This window comes from Thunnus maccoyii, chromosome 17 (assembly GCF_910596095.1).
Source record: "Thunnus maccoyii chromosome 17, fThuMac1.1, whole genome shotgun sequence".
Classification (NCBI taxonomy): domain Eukaryota; kingdom Metazoa; phylum Chordata; class Actinopteri; order Scombriformes; family Scombridae; genus Thunnus; species Thunnus maccoyii.
This window is the reverse complement of record NC_056549.1, coordinates 6,917,881-6,943,719: the sequence shown is the minus strand read 5'-3', so window position 1 is coordinate 6,943,719 and position 25,839 is coordinate 6,917,881. Positions and strand designations below refer to the sequence as shown.

Here is a 25,839-nt window from a genome sequence, read left to right as displayed (position 1 = left end):
TGATAAATCTGCTGATGTTGCAGAGTTGCAGTACAAAACAGGAACAATTCATCATGATCTAGATAAAATAGTAACACTCGTACGCAGTGCAATCATAATTTTTATAACACAGCCTTTGTCAGTATACCCAAAACTGTTGAACACACACTAGATATCAGGGTAGCCAGCTTACTAAATATTTTTTCATATCTCTTCACCTTAACCTTTAACTAGCTTTTGTCTCAGTCTGCTTTACAGTTATGCATGTCTTTTATGTCTTTCTTGATGTGAAGCACTTGGTGCATGTAATTTCTTTTGTTGTAAAGCACTTTGAGTTGCAATTTGTTGTATGAAAGGTGCTATACAAATAAAGTTATTTTCTTCTGACCAATTCAGACACTTCAAGAGGAGAGGGAGCAACTCAAAGGAATGTGACTTCTCTCAAATTTACTTAAGAAAAGGGAGTGACAGGGAAATAGTTCACCCTGTCTGTGAGGTGAGTCAGTTCGCATTGTCTGTATCTGAAAAGAGAAACCAAGTCATTAATTCCAACTGTCAATTTTCTTCCTGTGGCTGGTGGAGAAAGGCACAGCGTTGTTCAGAGAACAAACAAAACCATTCAAGTCTTCATGATGACTACTAAAAGGCTGTAAGATATTGCTGAAACAAAATATTGGAAAGGGTTTAAAGTGAAAATTTTGCAGGTATGTTACATATGAATATTTTGTTACTGAAATCTCTCTACTAAAGGAAGGACTCTCTGTCCGTATGTCTGTATGTATGTCCTTGGCGAATCAATGCAGTGTCGAATTTGGTGCAATTCGGACATGCGATATGTTTAATATTAATATACTTTAAATAAGCCAACGATAAACAGAGCTTCAGGAATCTCCATGACTCCAGCATGTCAGGGACAGACCAGAGACACAAGTCAGAGAAAAGTGCTCCAAAAAGAGAAAAGTAGACGGCGAAAACAGAGCTTTTAATCAACAAAGCAAATGCACAGTATATATTCTCATGTATAAGTGCAAAATCACCTCACCAGTTTAAGACAGATTCCTCTGGCTTCCTCAGATTGTTGCTACAGAGACACTGATTCATACCATCAGCCGCCTTTCCATCCTCTTCATCAGTGTCTTAAAAAAGGGGGAACTAATCAGTCTCTGGTGTTTGTTGCGTCAGCCGGATTGTGTTGAACACCAGCAGCAGAGCGCCCACTCTGCACCCAAGGAGGGCAGAGATCAAAGCAGCCACAAGTGTCAGACTGTGGTACAACATCTGTATTCTTCTGGTAAGTAGGACACAGCTTCACTGCCAGACAAGCTGAACAACCGAGTGCAACGCCGTCAATACCTTCAACGAGAGGCCCTGTAAATGTGCAACGTTATCCTCATTTGTGCGATTCATCAGGTCGAGACCACAGATTATATAAAGATGGATGTAGCGAGGTGTGACATCCCCCACTGGTTTCCTTGGAGCCGGCTTGAGGCCAACACTGTAAAGCGATTTTGATAAAAGCATTACATAAATGCGGCCATTTACCATATTTATTTATTTGTTTAATTGTCTGGTTGCGTCCTTAAAAACAAGATGCATCTTAAGGTGCTTATCCTCAAATGAACCCCCTTTTTGGTTGAAAATTTTCTCTTCACCAGACAACCCTGCTTTTGGTTCCTCTCAACAAAACGTAGTTAAAAATGTACACAATAACTGAGCCCATGATCAAACCATATGCTGTATATAATGATGGGTGTAGCGAGGTATGACATCACCCGTTGGTTTCATCAGAGCCGGTTTGAAGCCCAGAGTTGCAGCTTATGGTCGGCACCATCTTTTCCATTTGGAGCCAGGACCAACACGCCTGGAAACACGCCCCGCTACCTCGGACCCAAGCTAATGCTAGCTAGGAAACACCGAGCAGTGCATACTTGGCCTACATTAGCTACTTTAGCTAAATTGTGCCAACAGGGCAGGTATTCTAATCAAGTAACATTAAACTTTGTGAAATATTGTGTGACAACATCCTGTGAGGGTCAAAGCAAGCTTTGATTTAGTGTGTGGGTACTCCTTGCATTGCACTTAAATTGATTTTGTACAACTATTCTGATTTATTCTAAATTGAGAAAATAAACAGTAGATTAATCAACAAATATAAATAGATACAGTCTTAGTTTCCTGCTTTGAGTTCATTAAACCAAGATGGACTGTCAGAAGTTATATTGGTCTAATATCTCTGTCAGTTTCCTGACAATAGAGCTGTTATCTAGACCTCCAGCAACCATAATCTCAAGAACATGTTGATTCTAAACAAAGAAACAGTCGACCAAATGTAGTCCACAAAGAAAGACAATAAAACCTCTGTAGAGTTAAAATGCCTATTTCTGTTATGGTCTTCGGCAGGATGGAGGGTACAGGTGAGGGTGACAGTTAGCGTGTGTCCAACTATGTTAGGGGAGTGAAATGGTAAATCTGTGGAGTGGAAAATGTTACTGTTGAAATATAAGAATATCTTTAGCATTCCTGTGCTGCAGTTCCATGTTTTCATTGAGCTACATTATATATCATGATACAATATATCTTTGATAAGCTGATATCAGCCTGTCCAATTTACAGGTTTGTACCTCAATTTTTTGCCTTTGTGCCCTCACCTCAGTTTGTGATTTTCATGCACCAGTACTACTCTGCACATACAACACCTATCACATGTCTGTCTGCTCTCTGTTCTGTTTTCTGCAGTTTCCCTGTCTGATAAAAGTTGTACCTGATCCAAACTAGGGCTCTACAGTAAAGACTGAAGGTTGGTGTGTCAGTCTGTAAACACTGTAAAAGCTCTCTGAGATAAACTTGAGATTTCAGGCTACATAAATAAACTTGACTTGTTATTGCACCAAACCTTACAGGTGTTATCATTGCGGTTTTACTCTGAAGCATGTGTTTTCGGCAAGGGGAGGGGGGGCTGGGTATCTGAGTCTGAAAGTCTGCGAAGTGTGTGGGAGTGTGTAACCTGATCGGGAAGTCTCCGGCAGCGTCGGTCATTTAAATGTCATGCAGATACAGCAGAAAGCAAAATACTGGTCAAACTGTGAGCTCTAGTCAGTAGTTGGTGCTCACACAACATCATGACTTTATGAATCTTACATCAGCTTGACACCACTTTACAATTTACGTTATCAATTTGATACTGAAATGCCGTATAGAAAATATGAGGTTTTGCTAGTATGTATTACTTCTGCAGGTAAATCAAACCCCACTCCTGAAACATCACCAACTCAAATGTAACATGACACCTTTTGTCCACTTTTCAGAAACAAGTAGTGAACACAACACTGACATATCATGAGCTTTTAAGTTAATATGTTGACCTTGAGTCGTGGTCCTGTTCACCTGGTGAATGTAAGTCCAATATTTACTCTCTTTTAGCTCTGTTTTTGCTCTCCATCAACTCCTGAGGGAAATATCTGGCTCTTTAGCTGCTAAATGCTCCACTATGTTCACCAGCTAGTCTACAGCTAACTGTGTCTGTTTGCCGTTTGGCGCTGAGCAGGTAGTGTACAGTAGGTTTTTAGAGCTTTTTCTTGAAAACAGCTGCCTGCTGCAGCCGAAAACGATGCTATGAGAGCGCTGAGAGTGAAGCAGAACAGTAAAGGTGCAGCCAGACAGCTAAACAATGAACTGAAACTCACTATAAAGCTCGAGAGTAGCTGCAGAGTTGCTGATAATTCTCTGTAGGTTCATCACTACGAGCCACAATCAACACATTACACACTGTCAGCTCATACAGTGGAGTTAATATTGATTACAGTCACTTTAAAGGTGTGGTTAAAAGTGACAGCCAGGATTTAGTACAACAATATGTCAGGGTGAACGCCTTATTTCATTGGAAATTATGTGATCATTGGAAAAAAGTAAATCTGTGCCAGATTTTCCCCCTCTTTTTCAACTTAGGTGAACTGTGCTGACCTGAGCTGAACTGAGCTATCATAGCTTATAAACTGTGTTACTAATTAATTTCCTCTCCTCAGTGATTGCAGGAGGTGTTACCATTTTTTTTTTAAATTATCACATTATTTTCTGCCTGTTTTTCAGTGCTTTGTGCAGCATCCCAATTGTGTGATTGATAGCAGAAAGTAGTGAACCTGTCATGGAATTTACACACTCAAATGAAATGGTGGAGGGTAAATATAGTACGCTGTGTAGTAAATAGGATTTGTAGATTTTGGGCACAGTCAGTAGGACTGTTTTATAGTTAGTTTCAGGAGTTGGAAAGCTTGGATTGCATACCTGGAATCCATAATAGTCAAAATGTTAGACTTTAAATGTGATGCAACGCTTTGGCTTCCTCTAAAGCACTTTTAATGTGAAAAGCATCCTGTGAATGTTAAAGGATGACGTTTTTGGGGAGTGGGGTAAAAGGTGTGACAGTGAAAGTGATATTATATTTTCCCAGAATACTTTGTGTAAACTTCAAGAGAACTTGCTTGGACTTGTTCCCTCCCATTGTTTGTTTTGGGAGTGGGAGAGAAGCAACATCTGGACTTTATGTTACGCCATCTAGATATTTTGATCTGCTGTGAATTAGAATGTTTTTACTTTCCTGCCAATTGACTTGCTTACATAGTTTGATATGAATAGATGTGCCCGACGGCAGAGCTGAGGGATGATAAAGATCAGGCAAGAAATAAAGGATCGTTCTGGTGTTTTTAGTTTTTGGCCTAGTGTTTACTAATTGTGTTTAATACAATGTGTGTAGGCTTCAGGTTTCCTTTCATTTTCAAGTTGAAAGCAGTCACAGTTTGGTTACTAAAGGTCTGTCTTCAATGAGGTGATGAGTAAAGTTGTAGCTCAGTAGTCAGTGCAGTCTTCTGTGATCTGAGAGACTCCAGTTCAAGACCCGCTGTAGGGACCGTCTTTGTAAGGTAGTTTATGCATGAACACTTATTGTAACACTTTAATTAAAAGTGTAATAAAAACAAAACAAAAAAAAACAGGATTTTTAAGCCTCTTTCCACTTTTATTCAAATACAAATACAAATAATTGTGCTGCCTCAACAAATACAGATACAGATAGAAATACTGGGCTCTCTGCACATCCCTAATACACAGATCAAATTGTTACGATAAACTGTAGATACAGGGTTAGAAATCCTGCAAAGCACATGATATATATGTAGTAGGCGGTCTATGTGTGTTTATTGATGATTGATGGACACAGTGTATGTACAGAATACAGTCTGCTTATATTTTGACAATAAGTGGATGTGATGTGCAAGCTTTTACACAAGGTGTATATTAAAGTGTAATATAGGGCTGCAACTATTGTCTGTAAAAAAGTTAAAGGTGATGTCTGTACATGTTTTGTTTTTTTAACTAACAGTCCAAAACCCAAAAATACATTTGGCATTTGGATTAAAAATGACTAAAATGTTTATTTGATTATCAAAAATCGAATCCAAATCCTCTATTGAATCTCTTATCGAATCTTCTTGTGTTACCTTTCAACATCAGCTGCAGAGAGCAAATTTCATCCCTCTTTCATTTTTTCCTCCTCCTCCTCTCTCTCTGTCTCTCTCTCTCTCTCTGTCTCTCTCTCTCTCTGTTTAAGATCCATTTGCTTTTTGCTTAATGGCATGGAAGTAAAAGAGAAGCATACACACTCTTCTCTGGTCTGAATACATGTAGGTTTTTAGAGCAGTGCTGTAAGGAATGTAAATTATGCATGACTGCATCTAATTAACAACAGGACAATTACATCTTTATTGGGACAAAAATATCACATTGTAAACAGATTCTGAGCCAAAATTGTGTGTTTTGCAGTTAGACATTTTTTTTTACTGTGTTGCCTTGTTATTCATTTTACTTCATATACATGGTTCTGTAAGGAAATGTTACAGAAAAGCTCTTTGATGCTTAGTGAGTAAAAATATGCATGATGTGGTAACAGCATACAGTAAAAAACAATTAACATCTTCAATCTTTCACATCTTTTATTCCTCTCTCTGTTTAGGTACTGCTTCCCTGCAGACTTCACTGTAGATTATCTCAGTTTTACTGGGAGTATTTTGTTTTGAAGGCACATAAACAAAGCGTCAAAGCTTTGGATCAGGAAACAAACGTCCTCCATCTCCAGATTGTCAGATTTGTGGTGTAAGGAGCTTTTCTGTTATTCTGTTTTTAACCATGTCTTTTTGTGTTGTTTTTATGTTTCTTTTAAATCTTGTCTCATTGTCTCTTTATGTCCTATGTTAAAGCACTTGGAATTCCTTTTTTCCTGAAAAGTGCTTTAGCCTACAAATATACTCGCCTCGCCTGAGGGAGATGCTTCAAAATCCTCCAGATACGCACAGCCTCCATCCAATGAGTGTCTGGTTGACAAGTGTGCGAATAAGTCAAAGGTAGGGGGAGACATCAGAGAAGAAAAGGCGTAGCTATAACAACGAAAATCCTCCCTGAAGCCTTCCTCCTCCTCCTCCTCCTTTTTTCCCAGCGGTGCCTCTTGACGCTCTCTGTCTCTGTCAGTCTGCCCGTTATGTAGTGTAAGCGGAGTGTAATTTAATCCTTAAGAAGACTGACAGAGAGCAGAAGGAGCAGAGAAAAGGAAAACAAGAAAGATTCCTGTGGGTCATGTAAGAAAAACAAGCACCTCCACCAGCCACTGTCCCCCGGTTTCGTCCTCCAGTGTTTTTGCGCGCAGCGGAGAGATGGGAGCGGTGCGCCCGGAGCGGAGCGCTCTGCCGCGGCTGTGCCTCCCCCTCCTCCTGCTGCTGCCGCTGGGCTTCCCCGTCTCCACCGCCTGGGACCTGGTTCTCCTCCACACCAACGACGTGCACGCCCGGGTGGAGGAGACCAGTAAGAACTCTGGGACGTGCGGCAAAAGCGGCGAATGTTTCGCCGGAGTTGCCCGGAGAGCCACGATGGTCAAGAGGATCCGCAACGCCGAGAAGAACGTGCTTCTGCTGGACGCCGGAGACCAGTTCCAGGGGACCGTCTGGTTCAACTTCTACAAGGGCGCCGAGGCTGCGCATTTTATGAACAAACTGCATTATGATGCCATGGTAGGAATGATTTATGATCTCATCTGAAACTAGAAGACAGTAGAAACATTTCTATCTGTCTGATGATCTGCATTGGAGAAGTATGTCAGGACATTCAGTCACTGGTGTGTAATACTGCAATTAAAGTGATGTGCATTATTAAACAGATAGATGAGCAGATACTTTGCATACACCGGTGATTAAATGTAATTAAGTATAGGGCTGTAACTAACGATTATTTTCATTATCGATTTATCTGACGATTATTTTCTCAATTGATTAGTTCCACCAGAAAATGGTAAAAAAAAAAAAAAAAAAAAAAAGTCAATCACTGTATCTCAAAGCCCAAAGTGACGTCTTTAAATGTCTTGTTTTGTACCGACCATCAGTCTATAACCCATAGAGGACTAAAGAAACCAGAAAATATTCACATTTGAGAATCTGGAATCAGAGACTTTGGACATTTTATCTTAAAAAATGACTCAAAATGGTTAATCGATTATCAAAATAGCTTGTAATTAACTTTCTATTGATTGACTAATTGATTAATCACTGCAGCTCCAAGTGCATTTACTCAAGTATTGTACTCGAGTACAATTTTGAGGTACTTGTACTTTACTTGAGTATTTCCATTTTCTGCTACTTGATACTTCTACTCTACAAGTTGGAGGAAATTATTGTTCTTTTCACTCCACTATATTTATCTGCCAACTTTTGTTCCTCTGCAGATTCAGATTATTAATAAAGAATAGAAACAACTGATAAGGTTTGATGTATCAATTAAGCTTGTAATTAGAACTAGCTTCACTTTTACCAGCTGCAGCATTAAGTGATGCTCACACGTGAGTAATTATAATTCAGCAATATGTATGATTCTGCTTCATAAGTATTTTTGGTACTTCAAGTATAATTTGATGCAAATACTTACGTACTTTTACTTATTTTGAATGCAGGACTTTTGCTTGTAACAGAGTATTTCTACTTTTACTTAAGTGAGTACAGTACTGCTTCCACAACTGATTTCCAATGGGAAATTACATTATTGATCTTCTCCATAACATGATGGAAATGGTATGATGAGTTTATAATGACTTTATTACTCTAAAACATGTTTTATTTCCAGTGGTGGAAGAAGTGTCCAGATCCCTTACTTACACTATTAAATCCATAAAGATATAAAAGAAAGGTTTGTGTTGATGAGGAATCAGACTCTAACTGAGAGGAAGGAAAGGAAAGGTGATTTATTGGTTTCAGTCTAAAGGCCTCAGTTAGTTTCAATTAGCTTAATAGCAGCAACTCAAAGAGAGAAACGTTTTAATGGATCAGCTGTCTGCTCTCTGTGCCTTCCAATCTTTGCACCAGAACTAGATAAATTAGTTCAGTCACATTTTATATTCTGATAGAGAACAAACTGTTTCCTGCTGATGTGTTTTACCCTGAAATGGGATGTTTTAATAAATGACCTCTGTACAGTGGCTGAGAGAGCTCAACGCACTGCAACTTTAACGCTTTGACATCACATTTAGAAAAAGTGGACAAAGAAAATCAGCCGAAAATGACAGTATGAGAGCATTAAGAGTGTACCAAAACAGTAAAGTTGCAGCCGGACAGCTAAACAATGAGCTGAAACTCACTACAAAGCTCCATAAAGCCGAGGGGAGCTGCAGAGTCGCTGATAATTCTCTGTAGGAATAACAGCTAAGAAGATGTGGTACATTTGCTATCTCATTAGGTTTAAGAGAAATATAAAGTTGTGTATCATCAGCATATACATGAACATTTCTAGTCCATATCTAAAAAATTACCTCACCATCATTGATGAATGGTCATCCTCAGCAAATCACACACACAGGCTTGTTCATCAGCTTTAACGCCCCCTAGAAACATCTGTTATGACTATGCTTTTTTATTTTCCTGTGTTTTCTGCATTTGCAACACATTTTTATGTGGCGTCAAATCCGTAAATGTGTTTCATAATTTGTTCTTCTTGCAGTTTCTTTTCTAAAGGCAACATATGTATTGTCAAAGTGGTGAAGATGTTTTCTTCATCTACTTGTATTTCCTCCTTTTTCATGTATTTTGAATGCATGTTGTGGTGATTTGAGCATTTCTTTGGTGAGTTGGTGATGTCTAGATTAAAAGTGGGCCAAATTTGATTTACAGGTGAAAGTTTTTGCAAAATCTGTTAGATTTAATCATTGTGTCATCAGCAACTATACTGTATTTTGAAGTGAAGTTAAACTGAGTTAAACTGCTCTTCTTTCTTCTTAAAAATGTTAAATTATTAATGTTTTAATGTGTATTTAGACCTGCAAATCACCAAATTAATGCTGACTGAGTAGTGTCTGCCTTTATTAGCTACACACGGAACCTTCGCAAAATTTCACTTGTTATTGGGTGTTATTGGTGGTGTTGCACCAGTATCTGCTGGTGCATCAGAGTATCATGTTTTGGGATTGGATTTACTGACTGAAAGAGCGGTTTCTGTCCCAATCAGGAACAAAGAGTTATTCTGTTGTGTTGTTTTTTTTCTGGTTGATTTTCAGAGCGTCAGCGGTTGACAGATGTTGGGGTCCCATCAACAAACTTTTTGTTCTCCTCTGCTCTACTTTTCATGCTTGAAAGAACTGCTGTCTGTTGGATCTCAGCGTCCATCTTCTTTCCAGAAACATTTTGGTAGTCGGACTGAATTAACATTCTTGTTCTTTAATGAGCTGTGGTACAGTTCTGTGGAAGAGGACAAAAGTCTGTGTGTGCAGATCAACAACCTGAACTAAAGGAGGAAATACTCAAAGATTTAAGTACGACTACCATGCTTATTGTTTGTGTGCCTTGCAGAACTAAAGTGATCCAATGGTGGCAGGTGATTATTTACCTGGGTGGGGCTACAGGCACTCAGGGCTTCTGCTTTCACAATAGCATTGTTGTCCTGTTTATTGCACCAAATTTTGACTCCAATTATAGAGGACTCTTACAATTATACTCAACAATTTAATCAAAAAAGCAAAGACAGTCCATCCAACAGCTGGTCTACTTAACTGGCTCTTCTCTCACCAATCGGAAAGATCCTCTAGAAAAAAAAAAAAGTGTATTTACCTTTAATACTGAATGTACATTCTTTTTTTTTTCAAAAACATAAAAAAAACTGTCTTGATTTGGTTATCATATTCTGCCTTTCTACTTAATGCTTGAAGGCTGACTGCTTCTGTGATTGTCACAGAAGCAATGCAAATATGTGTATATAAAAAGTGCCAACAGCCTACAGTGAAGCCTATCGTCTTGCTACTTACTGACCGTCATATTGTCACCATCTGCTGGACTGGACCAATGATACCGGATGTAAACAGGAAGAAGTTGAGGAAAGTCAGAGCTCAAACTAACACCTCTCCCTCATCTGGTGACACAAATATAAGACTGTCATACAGTATTTATTCCACTGAGTGGAATAAAGTGGCTAGAAGTCTCTCTGCTTCTCTAACAATAATCAACAATTAATTGTTGATAGCGTGAGAAATACAATGACAGACAGCTTCCCTGTGTGGGCTCTTGATTGGCTACTCAATCCCTTATGAATCCCATTGTTTTATTGGTTTTTACATCCAATAAAACAACCATATAAATTACTAAATAGATTAATTTGTGTGATCAGTTTAATACGGTAGAGTTTAATTTGTAGTATATCAAATGCTGTGAAAGTAAAAACTAGTTTATATGATCAAATATTTAATAATAATTTATGAAGTTTGCTGGCTCTGAGGTAAACTTTGTGGCTGGTGGGGTGTCACACATCCGCCCTCTATTGGCCGGTCGCCACTGAAATAATCCAGATTAGTCCAGTGTGTAAGATTTAGGGAGATCGATTGGCAGAAATGGTATATAATATTCATAAGTATATTTTAATTATTGTATAATCCCATGAAACTAAGAATCAATGTGTTTTCATTACCTTAGAATGAGCCCTTTATATCTGCATAGGAAGCAGGTCCCCCTCCACAGAGCCCGCCATGTTGCACCACCATGTTTCTACAGTAGCCCAGAATGGACAAACTAAACACTGACTCTAGAGAGGGCCTTTCACCTTTTTCGAAGCCACCGTAGGTTCTCCTACATGCTTGGGAGGGGGAAAGGTATTCAGTTGGTTGCAATCTGCAACCTCACTGCTAGATGCCACCCTAACCTGACACACTGGTCTTTTAAAAACCGGTCTGTCTAACCAGCAGACCAACCTGCTGTCAAGATATGTTGCTCCACTGCCTTATACCTCTACCCATTTTATAAATACAAATGAAACAATTTGAGTTGGGAAAATCACTTTGGTTGAACCGCTCATGACTCACATTCATCCTGTTCTTACTAGCAATTTAAAGATCCCTTCTTTAAGCTCTTTCAATGTAATGGTGGATGAGGGATCAAATCTACATCCCTCGATTTCTGCAAAAATGTATTTAAAACTTTATTTGAAGCTTTTCAGAGGCTTCAGTCATGTGCTGATAAAAACAGTAGATCAAATTACTTTTCATATTTCCAAACAAAATTCAAACTTCCCTCTTTAACACTTCATCGTTAACTATCAGAAACATCTAGAGGAACCAATCAATCCAAGTTCTTTATTTGACTTCTCTTTGTGCTTTTCAGGTTTTTGGGAATCACGAGTTTGACAACGGACTGGACGGACTCATGAAACCGTTCCTGCAGCAGATCCAGTGTCCGATTGTCAGTGCTAACATCAAAACAGACAAAGCTCTGGCCCCGACATTTGGCAAATATTATCAACCATATAAGATACTTAATGTTAGCAGTGAGAGGGTGGGCGTGGTAGGATACACATCACGGGAAACGCCTGCTCTGTCCAAGCCAGGTGAGGAGAAGTGGTTCGTTTTCTGTCACACATCATTTACAAGTTCATTTTCACTGTAAACATTACAGCGTATGAGATTATATATAATCTCTCTCTGTCAGTCTACATCAGTATAGTATACACTGTTTCTTCTCCACCTGTTAGGATGAGTTAAAAGGAATTTTTGGTATGTTGCAACAAAAAAACGTCTTCCAAAAGAAAATGTAGAAACTTCTTATCATCTTGCCAAAGGGGCTTATAGTAGTCAGGTCAAATAAAATCAAAACTGAGAATCTCCTGAGATGCCTGAGAATTTCAGGATGCTCTGTGGTTCATAAGAGATATGAAACATGAACAACATAACAAGGGTTCGACCATTAAAAGTCATAAAAGTTATAAGGAAAATCTTAAAATGAATTCTAAAACTCACCATGCAAAGATGCCAGAACAGGGGAGATGTGATCTGTTTTTCTGGAGTTTGTTAACATGCTATCTGCAGCATTTTGAACAAAGTGAGGGCATGCAGTTGACTCATGGCTTAGGCCGGACTAGAGAGAATAAGAGCCATTAAAGTGAGAGGATGTAACTTTATGGGCTGCTCTCTCAACATCTGCAACTACTTAAAATGATTTAATTGTAGCTTTTGTGTCAACTGAAGGAAGCATGATTGCACCATCCTCGGCTGTAAAATGATAGGTTTGAGTCTAATATAACCCCTGGAGTGCAAGAAAACTTCTGATGATTTACAACTGAGGTTGTTTCTGTCCCCCTGCTGAATCTAGGTCCAATATTCACACTCGTTTAGCTCTGTTTTTGCTCTCTACCAACTCCTGAGGGAAATATCTGGTTCTTTAGTTGCTAAATGTTCCACTATGTTCACCAGCTCGTCTACAGCTAACTGTGTCTGTTTGTCATTTGATTCTGATCAAGTAGCGTACAATGGGTTTTTAGAGCTTCTTCTCTGAAAACAGCTATAGATCAAAGAACTCCCGCACACTGTCTTCTGTGCTTGCAATTAGAGGAGATTTATTGGGAACAACATTTCAGTACACAGACATTCATAAGGTTATGTCCCATTAATAACGTGTACTAAAGTAAAATGGTGAGGTACTTGTACTTGAAGATTTGACACAATGGATTATATAAGAAGCTTTTAAAATGCAACACGTTGTTAAAGATGAAACCAGTGGTTTCCAACCTTTTTGGATTTTGACGTCTTACAAAAAGCAGTGTGTAGTCGGGGTCACATTTCACATGTCTATGAGTTGTTAACAGCTCCACCAAATAGTGATTTTTCCCTCTAAACTTCTCACATGCTTTCATTTCAATAAATGTTCAAATGATGCAATATTTCACCAAAAATCAAAGATTAGAGAAAAAGTCCAAAAACTGAAAACAGATTTGTGTATCAGAACTTTGTTTTTTCTTCTTTCCTCTCCCATTAATCATCTCATGACCCCTCAGATTTATGTGGTGACCCTTTGGAGGGGCCTGACCCCTAGATTGGGAACCACTGGACTAAACTAGTAAACTGTATATAAAGTAGTTGAAACTAGCTCCACCTCCAGCAGCTACAACAGTAACATGCTGCTCCAACACTGATGTTTCAGTATCAATAATCTAATGATATCATATATAATAATATATCAGTCAGAGGGACCAAACCACTACTTTTACTGCAATACTTAAACTACATCAAGCTACTAATACTCATATACTTTTACTTAAGTAGGATTTTTCATGCAGGACTTTTACTTGTAATGGAGTACTTTTACATTGCTGTATTGGTATTATTACTTAAGTAAAGGATTCTTCCACCACTGCTAGTTGTTGATGGGGGTGCTACCAGGTTTGACAGATATTTATACAAGTCTGTCCCTGTTGCTCTGCAGGACCACACCTGCAGTTCGAGGATGAGGTGAAAGCACTGCAGCTGGAGGTGGACAAACTGCAGACGCTGGGAGTCAATAAGATCATCGCTCTGGGTCACTCCGGCTTCACCGTCGACAAGGAGATCGCCAAGAAGGTGCGTGGTGTTGACGTCGTGATCGGCGGACACACCAACACTTTCCTCTATACAGGTGAGGAGGTGAATACAGCTGTCAATGCTACATCTGTCATATCTTGATTTGTAGCTCTAATGCATGTTTAAACTTTCCCTGTGCCCTTTAGGTTTAATTCAAGAGTAAGATGGAGCTCTGCTTAATCACAAACATGTAAACCTTTTAAGTTATTGTTTATTTTTATACCTTTTTGTTTATTGCAGTTCAAAACGAATGAATTTGCAGCAGCTGCTCTGAAAGGTTGTGCTGTTTGTGTTATATGGTGATAAATTGTGGTGATATCTAAACATTTTCAGCAGCAAAAACAGTTACTATTTAAAGAAATAATAACAAAATATCTAATGAGTTACAAGGATGATAAAATTGAGTTTGAGGATTTCTGGATCTAAGGAATGACAGGTGCAGTGAGCTACCCAGGAAGTTATGTAACCTTAGTGCTTTCCAACCTGCCATGTAGCACTGCCAGCAGCTGCCATTTTGTTTAGTTTAGAAAAGATCAGTTGGAGAAGTTTGGTTGGAGCCTGTGGCCACGAGACAATGTCCAGACTATGCCAGCTAAATTCGTAAACGCATCTTCTTCTCTCCATTTTGGCCGTACGTCCAGACAAAAATGGCGTTTTCAACCCCTGAAAACGGAGCTTTTCCAAAACGACCCCCAGAGTGTGTAAATGTGAAAACGCAGGCTTGGGGTTGTAACTTAGCTTTTTAGAAATGCTGTCATATCACTGACATAACAGATGGTGGCTGTTATTTGTTTTTCATTTGAAAGAAAGAGGATAAAAACACGACAATAACAACATAGCTGGTTTAGTGTTAAACGTAGCTATCTACCACCTGTCTCTCACTGAAACTGTCATAATCTATTCGCATTAAACTAAATGTCAAGAACCCGCAGTGGAAACAATACAGTATACTGTTTTTCATCTGCGCTGGTTTTCTGTGGCTGACTTGCTCGTCTGTCCTCCGCACATGCCCAGTAGGTGGAGAATGACTCGTTTTGACATTTTAATGTGGACGGAGGTATTTGAAGAAACAACCTGAAACTCCTGCTGTGGATACGTTTTTGCTTGAAAACTGCGTTACCAGCTTGATGCCCTGAAGGTATCTCCAGAATCCTCAAAGATTCTTTTAGCTGTCTGGATGAAGAAATATTTAATCTTCTGCAGAAGAAAGATAGTTGCGTAATCCAAACAAGGATGGTAGCCAGTTTGGATCATTTATCAGCTGCTCAGCTGCATTGGGTCCAGACTGCCGTCATGCTCTGTAGGACAGAAAATTATTGTCATGAATTGGAAATCCTCCTCTGCACCTCTGGCATCACTGTGATTCACTGAAATGAGCAAAACAAAATTGGTGACTTAGGATAAGCTCTCTTCCAGGTCACTCATTAGGGTGGATTGCTTTCTCAAGAAGTGGGGGAACTACTGTATCATGCATTAATTTTTGGACAGAATTCAGGTTTTTGGCTTTTCATGAGGTTGTGAAATTAACAAACACATTTACCCTCATTACATCAGGCATGTTTACATAAGTGTAACAGCAGTGTTGTTAATGGATGACTGTATTTCTGTGTAAAGATACAGTTAAATGCCCTTTACTTGAGTTCATGTTGCCTTGCTACCTTAAGTATTGTTTTGATGAGCCCTCTCTGTTCACTCTGTGATTGTGTTTTGTTTCTGTGCTTAATCAAAAAACCATAAAACTATAAATCTCAAAAAAAAAAACAAGTTGGTAGCCAGTAATTTACTTATAACAAGAACCAAAAATTTAAAACATTTTATTATCAGTTATGTTTGTCTACATTGATGTTACTTTCTATTATTCTATATTTTCATACTTAATAGAGCGTTAATATTTTTTTATGCTATACAAAAAGAGCGAGTACATATGTCTTCTCACTAGCTGAAGTGATTATATTAATGTTAATATTGGATTTTATTTAAATGCCAGCAATATTGGCTTTGCAGCCATTTTGTCAGCAGTTTGTTTGTTTGACTTGTGTAGTTCTGTTAGCCAAGCAGAGGATATCATAGCTGTCGGAAAGTCTCAATATCACTGACTTCTGACTTGACTGTACTTACAGTCTGAACAATATGACATAAATGCATCAAAAGTGCAGCTGAGGCTAAAGACTGACTCATATTGAGTCAAGTCTGACAAGCTAGGGCTGAGCCTGATCAGCTGAGTCTGAGATGTCCTGAAAACTCTTATAGGGGAGTATATTATGCTTTTTCTGGTATTCTGTTTTTATATACTGTTGATGTTGGATGTTAAACAGGGGCAAAGTTCTAAAACTTGAGGTGAATGTATGTAAAAATGTTTCCGGCAAGTCAAAAGCCAGGGCTTCAACCTGCCCCGATGCTTCGTTTTCAATGTTTTTTTCTACCTTGCTGACGAGCTGACTTAGACTTGTCGCACATGCCCATAAACGGCTGTCTGTTCCATAGCCTTGGTTGCTAAGGTTGTTGCTAATGTTTTTCCATGTGTCGTTTGCGTTGTCCACTCTCATATTTGGATTGTATTTCAGCTCGAGCATGTCTGGATGTATTTGAGAAGTCTCCATTTCAAGTAAAGAATGAGAAAAAGTAGTGAAATCCTACTATACTGTAGTTTTTTTCATGGTTTGTTGACGTAGCCTCTGGAGCCGGAGGAAGCGTCCTGAAGCTGACCAATCAGAACAGAGTGGGCTCAGCGGGAGGGAGGGCCTTAAAGAGACAGGAGCTAAAACTGCCTGTGTCAGACAGAGGCTGAACTGAGGGGCTGCATAAAGGACTGTAAATCATGCAAAGATATTAAAGTAAAGCCCAAGAATATAAATATAGGCCTGGATATTTGATAGATGTACAAATAGCAATAGCAATCCATCCAGTTATTCTGTTTTTTATAAACATTGCAGCCTGATGGGGGCGCTACTCTGGCTGTAGATTTTGAGTCTTGTTAGTAAGCCATTAACTTGCTTGACTTCATCTTCACATGTGTTTCTAAAATGTTACTCTTCTCCTTCTTCCATTTATTCTCCTGCAGCAGCGTCTAAGACTGTCCGTCTCTGTGAGCTGTGTTGTAGCTCCAGCATGAGAGGAAACTTTGAGTTGTCATACTGGTGGTTTACTGAAGGGTAAACATGCTGTCGACATGGAGTATGGCCTCCATAAATATCTCCGTACTGTCATGTATAAACAGCAGTGAACAGTCATTGGCTAGGCTGAGGAAGTGAGTTGTTGGTCTGGAAAAAAAAAAAAATTTCTGAGGCAAAGATCAGGCAGTGTGTAACAAGCGACACTTAGTCTATCTGGCCAGCGCTTAGTCATTATTTGGACGTTAGTGAGTAAGAATGTCTTGAAGCTGACAATAATGCATCCAAGACTTCTTGTGAAGTCCACATTTGTGTTGTGTGACTCAGTTAAACCCACTGACAGAGGAAAAAAAAAACATTAATGTGACTGACAGGTTTGTTTAAAAGCTTATATCTATGTTTACTATGTGCTGCCATGTTTGCCAGTAATTAGAGTTAGAAAAGCAAAATTAGGGCAGAGCAACCAAAATAACAGACCAACAGTTTGTCTACACAGAAAGCATTTCAGCAGCTTTTTTCAGTCAATTATTTAAAGGGCGTCTGAAAGAGCAGATTTATTTCTATGTAAATCAATACCTAGGTGCTTTACGAAGCACATAACTGCAGCATGAAGTATATTTTTTACACTTCAAGACTATTTTTTTCCATTTTACACACAGAACTACAGTGATTGTGTGTTGAGCTCTGAGCGCTGCCGCAAATAGCTGATGATCCACAGATGGTGTGAACTATTCTTTTCACGTGACACAGATTTTTCTCTCCTCCCGGCTGCACTCAGAGTTTGGTCAGTTTAACCTTTGATGGTGTTGTCAGTGAGCATTCAATGGGCAACCAGTGAGATAACAGCTGTGTAGGATGTAACCTGAGAGCGACCCATGAAATGGTTGATTAATGCATACAGATTAATTCCAGGGAACAAATTCATCGTATGTGTGCATATATTATGATTTTCGGCGCCCTTTTAATTAATATCAGGGTATAAATTGGCTTTTTGTAAGCAAGAGTGATCAAATATTTTACCTGATAGCGGCCAGACTCCACAACCTTCATCAGAGCTGCTTCACATAACAATACTCTGAACTGAAACGCTTAGGTCATCAGTAGCAAAGCAATCAACAACAATTATGATAACCCTTTTAGTCACATGAGTTAAAATGCTGAACTTTCTCTGGTACCAGCTTTTTAAATTTGTGTTTGAAGATGTTATCGCAACCCTTTCCTTGTTAACGATTTTTCCTGTCCACACTTTTTTGTTTCAGGACCTCATCCTTCTAATGAAGTCCCTGCAGGTCCTTATCCATTCATGGTGACCTCAGAGGATGGGCGGAAGGTTCCTGTTGTGCAGGCCTATGCCTTTGGAAAATATCTGGGTCGTCTGGACGTAACATTCGATGAAGCTGGAAAAGTACTGCGTGCTGAAGGCAACCCCATCCTGCTGAACAGCAGCATCCCGCAGGGTAAAAATCTCCAAGTCCCAGTGTAATGTTTGTTAGGTTTTTGACCTGTTCTTGTTGGACTGTTCATCTGTCTTTTTCCTCTATTGTTGCAAGGAGAAAAGTTTTTCTGAAAGTCTCTTGCACTGTGACGAGCAGAGCAGCAGTTTTACGATTAGACTCTGACACAGACAGTCAACATTTCTCAAAGAGCTTCCGTACAAAGTCAAGAGGTTGTGATACGTAGCACAACAAGCTAGCCAAGCTGTAAACAGAACTATGTTCCAAAACATGCTCATTGGTGTCTGTCTTACACAGAACTACTCTCTGGAGACTGAAAATGTGAACACTGTTAGTAGTCTCTGGGGCCGTTTCTAAACAACATGTCCCCAGTGCAGGTATGTGGTTCACTGACGTATTTTTAATAGTTTTTGAACAACAACGGAGGTCTAAAGCACAGAGGTTGATGAGGTTGATTTTAGTCTTTTTATGGGATTTCTTCACAATGAGAATTACAGAAATTCTGGCCAAGACCACACAGACTTACACAAACACTACAAGCGAATGTTTAGTTTAGTTAATAAAAGCAGCATGTCAGCAGAGTGTAAAAATACGTCTCAAATATGTTTACCACAGCAGAAGTATAAAAAGAGGTAGCACTGATGACCACAATATGTCCAGTCAGACAGAGCGCTTTTTGCAAGTTGCAAAACACCAAGCGCACCACACACTGCACGTACAAATGCAAGGCAACCACTGAATCACCTGTCTTTAGCCGAACTGTTGGTATTGGTGTGAAGCAAACGCACTCCACGCCTGTTGTTTTATGTTCAGATCACGGTTACTACGGTTGGTAAAGACACATAGTTCCAGGTATCTAGCAACAGCCACCACTAGTTTGTCCTCCATGACTGTTATCTCCACTTGTTGTTGTCACCCCTCAATTTATCCGATTGGACGATGGCAAAAAATGTTAATGTCGTCGGGCGCTTTTCCACTCTGAGTTGAAGTCTTTTAATTCGAGGCATTCCTGCAAATACGTGAGGGGCATAGAGTGGAAAAATGCGAGGTGCTCAGCAACGCAAAAGCAGCAAGTAAAAAGCTTCACTCTCATTGAAAACAATTAACAATCAGGGCCTTAAAGATCTGGTATTGTGGCCTGTTTTGACTCATTTTTATAAATACTGAGTCTATTTTAAACACATGTGACATTTTATTCAGCAAAAGTTGTTTAGATTTCTCTCAATCCATCTCTCCTTGCAGCCCATATGGGTTAAAAGCAGGTAGACAAGGCAGAACGTTTAAAGCAGACTGAGTGAATTATTACCTCAACTCTGCCTAAAACTGAATAATGTCCCATCCAGATCCAGATATTCTTGCTGAAGTGGAGGAATGGAAAAAAAAAATGGGAGACTACTCAGCTCAGGTGGTGGGAAAGACTCTGGTCTTTCTGAATGGGAGCACTGAGGAGTGTCGCTTTCGTGAATGCAACCTGGGAAACCTCATCTGTGATGCCATGGTAAGTCTTTAAAAGAGTACTCCACAGATTTAGCATTGCACTCCTATAACACTGTCGGACGCATGATGGACAGTTATTAAAAAAAACATCAAAACTGAATCAGCAGAATCGGGGATATCGTCTTTTTTTATTCCACACATTCTTCCTTGTCAAAACCTGGCGCCTACATTACCCACAAGGCAACTAATGCGACTAATCGTTGCAGCTCTAATTAATCCACACAAATACAGAAGAAAAATGTAAGAAATACAGCTATAATACAGTCTATTTACATTTAAAGTGACTTTATCACCTGTTTTTTGTGCCTTTTTCATTGAAAGTATGTGTATGTATGCCTGTAAAAAACTGGTGATATTCACAATAATTCAGTTTTAAAATTCCAAAAAATATTGTGTGACTGTGTGAAAGTCCCACATCAGAGCTTTCAGCTTGTTTTCTCACCTTGTCTCTACATGATATAATAATAAAGTTATATTACTATAAATAATAAATGCTCATCGATGACTAGACACTTCAGAGGGTTTTAAACCATCAAACTCACTCAAGGTGGTAAATATCTTGAAGCAAATAATGATTCAAATAGTGTACAATGAATACTTCATCAGTAGCAGGTAGTACATTGAATATCGACATAGAATAAAAACATGTACGTCTCCATTCTTCAGCTTGACAACACCATTGGATTCAAAGACGGGCTCCAGTGGAACCACGTCAGTGCCTGCATCTTCAACGGAGGAGGCGTCCGTTCATCTATTGATGAACATACCAGGAACGGTGTGTCACAGATTTCATTGGAAGTAAAATGAAGCCAGGGTTTTATTGTGTTTTACAATCAGGGCCTGAAAATGCCAGGAAAAACATGACATCATTTTGGTTGGAAAAAGTAAATTACTGTTGATTCTCTAAACGTTTCCACAATGTGACACTACACTCAGAGATCTATCAACATAGTTTTCTGCTAAACTAAAACACCACCAAGCACAAAAAAACCCCCCTAGTTTTATTGTAAGAAAACTTAATAAAAACAGTGTTGATTTGTCGTCTGTAGGTTCGATCACCATGGAGGACCTTATCGCCGTTTTACCCTTCGGAGGAACGTTCGACCTGGTGGTGCTGAAGGGCTCCACGCTGCGGAAAGCTTTCGAACACTCAGTGAGACGATACGGCCAAAGCACCGGAGAGTTCCTACAAGTGTCCGGTATCAGTGTTTTTACATTTCCATCTGTTGATATTATCTTTCGGATATTAGGACGCTTAAAACACTTATACTTTCTGTATCAATTACATTTCTTCATCCATGTGTGGATGATGTAAAAATACCTGACAAATTTAAAAGAAAAGAAATCAGTATATGCCTGGTGCTTGTTTTGATTTGTGTGTTATTTTTCTGCAGCAACAGCGCTACCTACATTGTTTGTTTTTTTTCATTGGGCATGAATTTTACGCAATATCAGGATGGGCGTGTGTGGAAAATTTAAAATGCCCAAATAAAAACAAATCAAACAATGAAATAAAGGCGGGGCAAGTTTATTTGTATAGCACATTTCAACAACAAGGCAATTCAAAGCGCTTTACATAGAGCATAAAAGGCATCAAAACAGAATATAAAAGCAAGTAAAAAGACATATAAAAACAATTAAAAAGTGTTAAATTTGGAAATAAAAAGAAGCCAAAAGGGAATAAGACAGATAAAACAAGAGAATAAAAGTAACAGTGCAGTGTAAAATATTAACCCTTAATGTGGTTTAATAAAAGGCAAACAGAAAAGTCTTCAGCTGAACTGAGAGTTGCAGCAGACCTGCAGTTTTCTGGGAGTTTGTTCCAGATATGTGGAACATAAAAACTGAAAGCTGCTTCACCATGTTTAGTTTTTAGTCTGGAGACAGAAAGCAGACCTGATCCAGATGACCTGAGAGACGGTTCATACCGTAGCAGCAGATCAGAAATGTATTTTGGTCCTAAACTATTCAGTGCTTTATAAACCAACAGCAGTATTTTAAAATAAATTATTTGACAGACAGTAAAGATCTGAGAACTGGAGTGATATGATCCACTTTCTTGGTCTTGGTGAGGATTCGAGCAGCAGCGTTATCAATCAGCTGCAGCTGTCTGATCGATTTTTTAGGGAGAGCTGTGAAGACAGCGGTACAGTTGTCGAGTCTACTGAAGATAAATGCAGTTTTTCCAAATCCTGCTGAGACATAAGTCCATTAATTCTTGATATATTCTTCAGGGCATAGTAGGCTGACTTTGTAATTGTCTTAATGTGGCTGTTGAAATTCAGGTCTGAGTCCGTGACTACACCAAGATTTCTGGCTTGATTTGTAGTTTTTAACATTATCGATTGAAGCTGAGTGCTGACTTTTAACCGTTCTTCCTTGGCTCCAAAAACAATTACTCTAGTTTTGTCTTTGTTTAAAGTGAAATACTATTTTTTTTATAAATGCGTTTACTGTCATAAGAGTGAAAAACATGTTAAATTACAATTATTTAGCTTTTTTTGTTTAATAACTACATTATTTTTTTTCATTGTGACATGAATTTTACATGAAAAAAAGGTAGCATCTGCACACTTACTCCAATTGAATTGCATGTATTAGGAGCTTCTTCTTTTTCGAGATTGGAGACACATGGTCCATGCCAAAATGAAAAAAATCCATCTCACAATGAAAAACAAATCATTTACTTGTAAAAGACAAAAAGCTAAATACAATTGTCCTCATGACATATATTCTTCATTTAATTATGACACAGTAAATGCAAGTTAATAACCATGACACCAGACCACAGAGCAGGTTGGCTTTAAAGGCAATTGAGTGATTGTTTGGTGTATAAAGTATTACAAAATGTTGAATTTTTTTTTTATCATCATCATTGTCATTTCTCGTTATTCCCTGAAGCCCAAGTTAACATATTCAGATGACTTATTTTATCTGATCAACAGTCAAAAACCCAAAGATGTTGAGTTTACTATATTGGAAAACTTAAAAAAAAACAGCAAATATTCACATTTGAGAAGCTGCTATCAGAGAATCTCAGGTATTTTTACTTAAAAAAATGTACTTAAACTATTGATCAGTTATCATAATTGTTGCCAATTAATTTGCTGTCAATTAATCACCCAATCATCTCAGCTCCAAAGTGCTACCATGTATAGTCGGGATTAAATTTTTGCCCTGGGGCCCCAATAATCCGGCAATGATGAGAACAATATGTTTTAAGAACTTGTCCTAAAATAAATAGTAAAAAAATTGGAAAATTTTATTTAAAATTTTTGATTTAATCTGGTCAAAGAATTGAACAAGACTGACCCCACGTTTGGTGCCAACTTTTGGTAACTGACAGTTAACAAACACATCTCAGTTGGCATCCGAAGATCAGTCGGTACAGACAAATGGACCACAGACATAAATATACCTACCGACAGATATTAATCGGCAAAGCATATACAGTAACACATTTTCCAAAACCCATCTAATATAAAGTCCCTCATAGAACCCACATTACTACCCACAAACTTTACTACATGGGCTTTAGCCAAAGTAACACATGTTCATATTGTCCAACCTCAACAAATGGCTATGACCACACACCCAAAACTTCTGGCTTGGTGATGTGTCTACATTATAGACACCCAAACAACTCAAACCATCCATATTAATATCACTAACCATTGCCAAAAAGACCATATTACTGAACTGGAAAGACAGAACCAAGGTATCCATAAACCCACCGACTCAATCTACTAACAGACCATTCAAATCTAGAAAAACTTACCACATCTTTGAAAAACATTAAGTCCTATGAAAACCCTTTCTGCAGTACCTTCAACACTGATTCCTCTTTCCACATATGGCCCCCCAATATAAGTGTAAGTTTTACTATTCTTCTCTCTTTTCTTTATAATACACCTACAAGAAAATACAATGTGCAGTTTGTCCCATCAACCCGGTTTCTCTGGTTTTGTCTGTCTTGTCCCATCATGTCTGGTCTGTTTTGTTGTGTCTTGTTTGCCATCCTTTATATGTTACTACCTATATACAAAGAATGCTGTGGGTTTGTTTTTACGTTACTGTGTTACTGTTGCTCTGTTGAACTGTACCTCCTATTGTGTAATTCTGTATTCAAAAATACCAAGAAAACAAAAAAAGTATTGAGGTTTGATCCTCAGCCATGTGTCAGGATGAGTCAGACTGATGATCTTTTCCGTGTCCTCCAACAGGGTTTCAGGTAGAGTTTGACCTGTCCAAACCTCCGGACCATCGTGTAAAGACTCTCAACATCCTCTGCACAAATTGCCGCGTTCCTCACTACGAGCCTGTTCAGGATCAATTGCTTTATAAAGTGGTGCTGCCGTCCTTCATGGTGAGCGGAGGAGATGGATTCTCCATGATAAAAGAAGAGATGCTCAAACATAACAGCGGTGAGGCTTCTGGCTGTTTTAGAGGGTTTTGTTTTTAAGCTGATTGTTGTACTTCACTTGACATTTAGAATAAAGATGTACCTTTTTTTTTCTTAATTTCACTTGTTTTATATTTCCTTACAGGGGATTTGGACATTTCAACTGTGTCAAACTACATCAAACAAAGGAAGCAAGTTTATCCGTATGTTGAAGGACGCATTAAGATCTACAACTCAGCCTCTGGACTTTGGGGACAAACCACTCCACTGGTTTTACTGGTTTCACTGGGGCTGCTCTGGACTTTGTGGGGGAGCAATTAAAAGTTGAAATCACCCAGAAACAGGAGAGGACAGAAAAACAGGTTTTATAAACTGCGTGTGAACTTGGACAAAATAATCCTACAGAGCTGAAAACCTGTTTTGAAATTTATTGCAATCCTATCTTAACATCCTTTTAAACCATAAAAGAAGCTCTATTATACAAATTCTCTGAAACAATGTGGTTGGGAGTGTCTTTAAACTCCATTTGGACAAAAACTACAGCTGAATGTTTGAGCTAACAGCGTCCGAGAAGCTGCAGTTCCTCTAACGACCACTAGATTGCAGCTCCAAGAACACTCAGACTGTTTTGCGTTTGGCAGGAAATCCACAAATTTCTATCTAGAAACACGAAATAAAGATCTTTATACAAAAAACTGAGGTGTTGTGGTTTTACGACTTCTTGCGATATCGATAGGTAAGTATTGTGACTTCAAGAAAAGTATGGTGTGTTTGTGCTCTTTTCCCATATTTGGATTTTCTGGCTCCAGTAAGTTAATTCAAAGCTTCAGAGAGTCAATTCATAATAGTTAGAGCAACTAACAATTCTTTTAGTTATTGATTAATCTGCCAATTATTTTTTCAATTAATTGATTCATCATTTTGTTTATAAAACATGTCAAAAAACAGTGAAAATGTGCGTCATAATGTCTTAGAGCCAAAGGTGATGTCTGCAAATGTCTTTGTTGTGTTGTGTGTGTGATCAAGAGTGCAAAATCCGAAGATATTTAGTTTACTAACATGTATGACACATAAAAGTTCAAATCAAATCCTCTGATGGGCGACGCTGCAACCACCAAATGTTTGGCATTTTTTTCCTCTTAAAAATTGATTTAAAGATTTGATTATCAAAACAACTGCTGATCTACTGATTTAGGCTACTAATCGTTGTAGCTCTAATTCAGAAACATAAGGAGGTCACAATTAGAGAGGATTTCCCTGTAGGGATCAATCAAGAATCACGTGTAACCCTTTCACCTTTCATTTGTACTGAGTCACATGAAAAATAAGCTCTTGAATGCACAGGAATGACGATGAAAAGGCCATTTACAACAGCTTTAGGGTGCTTATGATTTGGCTAATAACAGACCCTAAAGGCTAACTGGCTAAACAACCAAATATAAGTTTGAATTTCAGTGTTTTAACAAAGTGTTTTGCATAAAATAAATAAACTGGGTCCACTAA

General features: G+C 38.6%; 1 protein-coding gene across 3 annotated transcripts; it reads left to right on the top strand.

Annotated features, from left to right (window-relative positions):
* The first annotated feature begins 1,142 nt into the window (after positions 1-1,142).
* nt5e (5'-nucleotidase, ecto (CD73)) lies at positions 1,143-25,392 on the top strand. Of its 3 annotated transcripts, XM_042390618.1 has the most exons (10): positions 5,701-6,123; positions 6,228-7,031; positions 11,646-11,868; positions 13,740-13,928; positions 18,243-18,440; positions 19,781-19,935; positions 20,601-20,709; positions 20,984-21,133; positions 24,158-24,358; positions 24,482-25,392. In XM_042390618.1, the coding sequence occupies exons 2-10, from the start codon at positions 6,678-6,680 to the stop codon at positions 24,655-24,657; spliced, it is 1,755 nt and encodes a 584-aa protein (XP_042246552.1). In that variant the 5' UTR covers positions 5,701-6,123; positions 6,228-6,677; the 3' UTR covers positions 24,658-25,392. The 3 variants fall into 3 exon arrangements, with proteins under 3 accessions (XP_042246553.1, XP_042246552.1, XP_042246551.1); XM_042390619.1 differs by lacking the exons at positions 5,701-6,123; positions 6,228-7,031 and adding an exon at positions 1,143-1,270; XM_042390617.1 differs by lacking the exon at positions 5,701-6,123 and having other exon boundaries at positions 6,137-7,031.
* The last annotated feature ends 447 nt before the right edge of the window (positions 25,393-25,839 follow it).

What these genes read in the sequence shown, in the direction of transcription:
- nt5e (XM_042390618.1), top strand. Translation starts at nt 6,678, where the DNA reads ATGGGAGCGGTGCGCCCGGAGCGGAGCGCTCTGCCGCGGCTGTGCCTC. An exon ending in AACTGCATTATGATGCCATG is followed by an intron (nt 7,032 to 11,645) that starts GTAGGAATGATT and finishes TGTGCTTTTCAG; the next exon opens with GTTTTTGGGAATCACGAGTT. An exon ending in AGAGTTCCTACAAGTGTCCG is followed by an intron (nt 21,134 to 24,157) that starts GTATCAGTGTTT and finishes GTCCTCCAACAG; the next exon opens with GGTTTCAGGTAGAGTTTGAC.